Genomic DNA, 7,021 nt, shown 5'->3' with positions numbered 1-7,021 from the left:
GATATAGATATATCTATTATATAGAGTATATGAGGTGTGTTATTTCTTATGAACACATTTAGTTTGCTTACAGATTTCCAACAGTACATCCACACTAAAGGCAAAAAAGTGGCCAAAACCTGATTTTTATTTAATGTTTTTTTTTTGTTCATGTGCAATCATATCTGTTATTATGTCATTTATTTATTTAAGCCGTCTAAAGACACATGATAATGGTTAGAGCTGTGACCTCACAGCAAGGTCACAGTTTCACTTCTGGGGCTTTCTGTGGGATGTTTACGAGTTCTACCTGTGGATTTCCTCCCACAGACCAAAAATGTGCATGTTATATTGTTAACTCTAAATTGTCCCTATGGTGTGAGTGAGAGTGTGAATGACTAACCCCTATGACATGGAAAGCTACAAACAGGTGAAAAAAATGGATGAGAATAAACGCAGGGTTGCGTTAATCTGAATATCGTCTGCATACCAATAAATACAGCATTAAAACTGGACCCAGGATAAATCCTTGTGGAGCTTCATAGTTGACGGAGGGATGTTGAACAAGAGACATTTTCCTTTCTAACAGAGAGAAAAAAATAGAAATAGAAATCTCTTCCTGATCCAGAAGTAATTTGAAATAGTTTTGGGGTTGTTCTATTTGAAAGGCAAGTGAAAACGCAGCACTTTGTTTTTGTGAAACGAAGGAAGTGAAACTGCACTTCGGACACCAGTGTAGGCGTCCCTCTCCCTCAGACCACATTTCTGTCCAAGTAAATGATGTCCCTGTGCGTACAGACCAATGTGAATTCTTAGATTTAAAGTAAAAACACTCACTCTGCTGCTTTACTCGTTTAGTGCTATTTTATATTTTGCATGTCTTCATAAAATAGACATCATGTCATCTTTTTGTCCAAAAGCTCTCGAGGAATTCTCAGGAAAGTRTCAGAGTGAGCGCTCCTGTCTGCTGCTCCTCTCTGCTGCAGTGGAGCAGGTCACTGTGTGGATTAAAGTAGGCCAGTGTCTCTGCTGCAGTTATACAATCCCCCTGGTTTAAGTGATTTTTAACATAAACAGGGTGGCTGTGGATTTCTGTCCTCATACCAACATAAAACAGTTTTTTATGAAGCGATGTGTTTAACGTTAGAGGGCCTACAGTTAGTAGAGCTTCATCTTTGCATTTCTTATAAAAAAAGTTTTGTCTCATAATGTGTGATATTACTAAATGTTTGTTTTATCCATTTAGGGCAGTGTGGCTTTTTAAATTTTTATTTGAAGGAACAGTTTACATAAACAACGCTCTGCTCAACAGAACAGCTTGTTTACTTGTATTATTTTAGCTGTAATAGTTCAATTAAATGATTTGTGTTAGATTGGAGGTGCAGGGTTTCAATGTTTCTGAACTTTGAACTGTTTATCTGCTAAAAAATACAATTGGTGTAGATTTTACTCACTCTTAAAGACTACTGAGTCGAGTTAATGACTGCTTGATACTCGTACATTAAAACAAACACATTTTTTCAGTGTTGTTGAGTAATAATCCACACTTCATTTTTGTAACTTAAAGACGTTTTCAACTTTATAAATTCAGACAAAGGCATCAGGATAAATGCAGAATCAATCTTTGTCATCATCTGAGTCTTTATTCAGTATTACTTCTGTCTCTCAATAAGCTGCAGCCTTATTTGTCTCTGAAATCATCTTCAGGTTATAGGTGAGACTTTGTGATGCTGCCTCAAGCAAAAACACATAACTTCAAATTATACACATTTAACAGTGTTCTGATTTACCATACTTGCTTGTGATTGGAAATGCACCTTGTTTTTGTCTTACTCCCAAATTGTTTTTATTTCTGCTGTAAGCCTGAACTGTGTTTTGTTTCCTTGCACAGAGGATGAACTGAAGGAGAAGCTTCGTCTGCAGCAGAAGACGGAGTATATTTACTCTGATGGGAACTATAACCCAATAGTCCACATTAACAATGTTCCCAAAGCAGAAGAGCTTCGTGCTGAGCCCCACCCGGCACCCGTACCGTCCTCCCTGCCTCCCCCTTCTGTTCCCGCCGCTGTCGTCCCCATCCCCGTTGTCACCCCCAACCCCACCGCTCCACCCCCCCAGCCCGTGGCCACGCTTTCACCCCCAGCCGCTCCGTCGCTGGCCTCGCCTCAGAGAGACCTTCACTCCCCTCAGGAGCAGAGCGCCGCAGCCGCGCTGTGCGCCCCGCCGCTCAGAACCGACCGCCCGGCCTCTAAAGCGGCCGCCCACCACAGACAGAACCCCCACCATCCCTCGCCGCTCACCGACCCAAGCAGCAACGCCAAACCGGCGCCGCAGCAGACGCCCCGTCAGCTGGTTCACTGCTATCCCGGTTCGGTCGTCTCCATCTCTCAGCACCACACCTTGCTGCCCCATCCGGGCCCCGTGCTTCAGCCCGCTCCGCTTCAGAACGGCCCCGTCAACCGAGGGAGTCCTACTGACGACAGCCGCCAGCTGGACAAGAAGAGACCTGGAGGGTGAGTCCGGACCAGCTACCTTAGCACACCTGAAACACGCTGCGCAAAACTATGTTTTCTGTTGGTTAGTTTCTGATAAAATGTCCAATATGATTGTTTTGTTGTTTGTTTATTTTAGAAGGGACAGTGCATATTACGGAAAATGCCAGAATTAGCCATGGAGGCAAGTTTTCATCTGTAGTCCCTSAAGGTCCTATGGATATAAATACAATACATATAAATCAACAAGTTACTTTCATTTAAAAAAATCCTAAAAATATGACAAAAAGCATGATTAAAAATAATAAAAAGCCATTTAGCACAACAACAACAATTCAAGGCAACACATTAAAAATACAAAATGGATAAAAGAATCCCATACTCAGTGTCTACACAGTTTATTATCCAGAAGCCATGATTTTAAGGCATTTGAGAATAATTTGAAGGATCTACTGGTTCTTATGCTTTCTGGTGTTTTATTCCAGTCAAGTGAAGCTTTTACTGAAAAATAATTCTGACCAAAAGTACTTCGTCTAAGAGGTACAGCAAGATCTCCTCTTCCAGGAGCTCTGGTGGTCCTTACCGACAACAACGTGACGAGTGCTTCAAGTGGGGGAGGTGCCAGACCATGCAGAATTTAAAAAAAACAGACAAATATTTACAAATGGGACCATATTTTCCCAACTCAACAAATGATGTTTTGTTAAAATCTTACAATAATATCCTACAGATTTTTTTACATCTTAGATGTTTAATGTCTGTTTCTAAAGTATCTCCACAGGCTTTAGGGTTGATGAGGTGCAATTTAATTGTAATTAAGTTGTATTTATACATGATTATTGATATTACAAAGCTTAAAACTCAAATACATTAACTCAAGTAAACATTATTTGGTCACAGCATTAAAAATAGTCTTTGAATGGGTCAAACATCAAAATGTTGTTAGTAATAGAGAAGACACTTTGATTTTGATTGTTCTCTCGTCGGCTCCTGGTAAACACTAAACGTGTTGCTGTGCTCCTGCAGGGCGGGCACGAGAGAAGTGCACAACAAGCTGGAGAAGAACAGGTGAGCTGAACTCGTCTGTTTCAGAGAAGCTGCAGCAGTTACCTCACGTAGAGGTCTCTGTCAGCAATAAAAACGATGCTCACTGTCTCTGCCAGACGGGCCCACCTGAAGGAGTGCTTCGAGACGCTGAAGAAGAACGTCCCGAACATCGACGAGAAGAAGACCTCCAACCTGAGCGTGCTGAGAAGTGCTCTGAGATACATTCAGGTGAGGGGCAAAGCTGTAGCCGTGTGCCGGTTTTAGTTTTTATTTTCCCACAGATGTGTGTTTTTTTAAAGGTTTGTTCCGAGCTTCACCTCCGGCACGCAGTTAAAAATATGTCGTAAATATTTACTGACGTTTTTCAAACAGCCCATGCGCAATGCTCATCACGTGTTTGTGTACTCTGCTAGGAGTTGTGTAGTTGTGTAGTTGTGCTTTGGATTGCAACAAAACAGCGTAATGTCCACGTCCTTAAGAGTTGGCTTTTAAAGTGCAGCGTCAGAACCAGAGGGAGGGGCGGAACAAAAGCTTCCAACGTGACGCGGGCCGTCATTCCTGTCAGAGCAGCAAGACCAGAACGAGACAACYGGTTTCAGCTCCGCTCTCTGATTTGTACCCAAAGCATCCTGTTGCTTCGTCTGCCTGCTTCGTTTTGAGTTTTCTCGACATTTGTGTTTGGAACAGTCGGCATGTGACTCATCATGTGCCGGAGTCAGGCTGTCGCTGCAAAGCGCCGGTGCAAAGGTCCACCTCTGGCCCAGTTTTTCAAACATTAAAAATGGAAGAGGACGATGTGCTGCTGACGTGACRCTCGGAGAAGCAGCGGTCCGGTTCACCCTCCCTGCTCGTGCACTCTGAGGGAAACCAGGACAGTGTCCCTCTAAACGTCCCTTTCTGTGGGATTTGGCAACCTGTTGTTGTTTTTTCTCCCTCTGGCACATTTACCTACTCGCCTTTTCCTTCTTAAGACTCTGTTTAGCTGCGGACTATAAGCAGTCCAGGTATTATGGGCCATAAAAGTCTTGCTGCCTTTTATTTTCTGTGTTGTTTTGTGTGATTTTATTAATTTTTTTCCACTGACTGTGGTTGAAGGGAGCGACAGGATCTGATAGAAACACACACTCTGTCATATTTCCACACAGCTGATACAGACGTGTGTCCTGCCTGCGTGTGCCCCCCACCCGTCCTCCTCGGCTGCCAAAAGGGAGGACGAGGACAGGGGTGGAGCGGTGCCCACACAAAAACATGCAGCTCTGAGCAGAGACACAAGCTAAGAGGCTTTAGACTCTGCGACTCGTTTAATTTCTGCTGAATGTTCGTCTGCAGCGGCTGAACCCAGTTATAAACTTGGTGAGCAGCTTCAACTTCCTCATTCCATCTTATCTCTGAATGACTCAGAGCTATGAGGAAAGTTAGAGCGTGCAGTCAGGCCACTGCGTCATGACCGTAGTGTTTTTTTTTTTGATGAAACTACACAGATGTCTATTTTTATTTTCATATCTGATGCAGTTTTGCTTCCCGAACGTTTTTCCCGTGAGCCTGCAGTGTAGAAAGCTGAGCCCAGTGAAGTAAGCCGATGCATTAGCGTGCTTCCTCTCCTCCTCCTCCACCCTGCCCCCTCCCAGCTTTTTCTTTTTTTTTTTTTTATTCTTTTAAGGCCACATGAGCAGCGAGCACATGGCTAGCCTGAGCCGCGAGACGTCACTCCCCCGTGCTGGGCCCCCACCCCGCTCTGCAACAGGCAGGACTGGCTGCGCCGCCAGCAGCAGGGAGGGAGCCACAAACACACGGCTCAGCTTACTCCACTCCCCGACCCAACTCGCTCCTCCACCGCTCCATTCAGAGTGCCGACCTGAAATGTGTTAAAACACAAGAATGCACCTGGAGTTGTTGCTATTTTTAGAAAATCTTGAATTTGTGGACACGCTGTACTCCTTCAGCTTCAGTTGCTCTTATATTATAAACACCATTTTCATCAGCTCCTTTGAGTATAATAACAACACATAAGTGCTTCAGTGTTCTGGACCTTTTGACCACTTGCTTCTTAACTAAGATGAGRTAATTAGGTCAGCTGTGCCTTAGAAAACCTCGCACATAAAGAATGAATTACAAAGTAGTTTGTTCCYGCAACAAACAAGTCTCTAATTGTTTAAGTCGGGGACCACGTGAAATTCTCCGCTCCAGCCAGAAGGCAAAGCAAAACAAGGGCTTCTGGTTACCAAAGTGTCACAAGACCTGCATGTAGAGGCCCGGTGAGTCAGCCGGGACTCGGCAGCGTGTCTGCAACGTGGCCTGTGGTGCTGCTGGCCCTTTAAGAAACCCCTGCAGAAGTGAGTCAGTGAGTACAGCTTGTCTCGCTCCCCTTCCATCCCCCGCCCCTCCCTCTCCCTGTCTCTGCGAGGCCATGTGCTCGGCCCTCGCATTGCTTGCGGCAGCAGTGTTTACCTCGCCTGCACGCAAACACACACACACACTCTCTCTGACACACACACACACACACTCTCTCTCTCTCTCTCTCTCTCTCTCTCTCTCTTTGACACACAGAGTTCAGTCGGTCTCTGCACTGATCTAGATTTTCACAACAAACTGAGCTCAGGTGAGGCCTTTTCTCTGCGGGAGGAGGAGCGTGGTCGTGTGCGAAGAATCAGAAGCTCGTTACCGACCAGCTGACGTGATTAACATGGTGATGAAGCTGTGTGTGATCCGTCTGCTGCAGGCTGAGATGGCAGGTGTAYGTGGTTAATATTAGCAGGCGCTGTCCACCATCAGCAACAAGTCCAGCATTTCTCTGAGTCACGGTACGCAGCGTCGTGGCGTGCCGTGAATCACGAAAAGCAGCACGAATGTGAGAACCAGACCTCCCTGAGTCGTGTCACATCTTTGTCTTGAGAAGCGGTGTGTTACGGCATCGTCGGCACACGAAAGGGTTCAGCAGGAAAACAGTTTTCAGCTGTTTCCTTGACAGCCAAAGATGGGGACATTTCAGAGTGTTGGGACCGGCGGTGTTACAGATGGATGTGAAAGGAAGTGCTGCTGATGTTCACAAGTCACATCTGGAAACAGACATGTGGGTGTGTCTAACAGGTGTCCTGTGGGAAGATTAAGAGCTGCTAATATCTTACCTGTTGCTGATAGATTTTTCAACGTCTCCACTTTGAAGGTTTAGTTTAATTCTGACGCGCTAACAGCTCGTCTGCTAGCTAGGGCTGCCACAAACGATTATTTTAATAATCGATTAATCACMGATTATTTATTCGATTAGTCGACTAATCGGATCATACGTTAATTGAATATAAAACATACAGCTTATCACGTCAGAATGCAGCTGTTATTGTATAACCATGGTTAGATTTTAGCTATATGCTAACTAAAAATAATTGCTGTGGAAGGAAAGTTCTGCTCTGCAGATATTACACAGGTTTCTCTTTAATCTACTTAAAATAATATAATGATATGTATAATGTCTTGTGACGTCCACGGCCTACCCCAGTTACCACTGC

General features: G+C 44.6%; 1 protein-coding gene across 1 annotated transcript in view; it reads left to right on the top strand.

Moving 5' to 3' along the window:
- mnta (MAX network transcriptional repressor a) overlaps positions 1–7,021 on the top strand; it is a 12,207-nt gene that overhangs the window by 1,588 nt on the left and 3,598 nt on the right. Inside the window, exons 2-4 of the mRNA XM_014005298.1 lie at positions 1,871–2,492; positions 3,498–3,539; positions 3,635–3,746. Coding sequence (XP_013860752.1) covers positions 1,871–2,492; positions 3,498–3,539; positions 3,635–3,746 — 776 coding nt within the window. The remainder of the gene's footprint in view (positions 1–1,870; positions 2,493–3,497; positions 3,540–3,634; positions 3,747–7,021) is intronic.

This window comes from Austrofundulus limnaeus, unplaced genomic scaffold (assembly GCF_001266775.1).
Source record: "Austrofundulus limnaeus strain Quisiro unplaced genomic scaffold, Austrofundulus_limnaeus-1.0 Scaffold29, whole genome shotgun sequence".
Classification (NCBI taxonomy): domain Eukaryota; kingdom Metazoa; phylum Chordata; class Actinopteri; order Cyprinodontiformes; family Rivulidae; genus Austrofundulus; species Austrofundulus limnaeus.
Note: the sequence above shows the minus strand (reverse complement) of the source record. Positions and strands in the feature narration are given on the sequence as shown.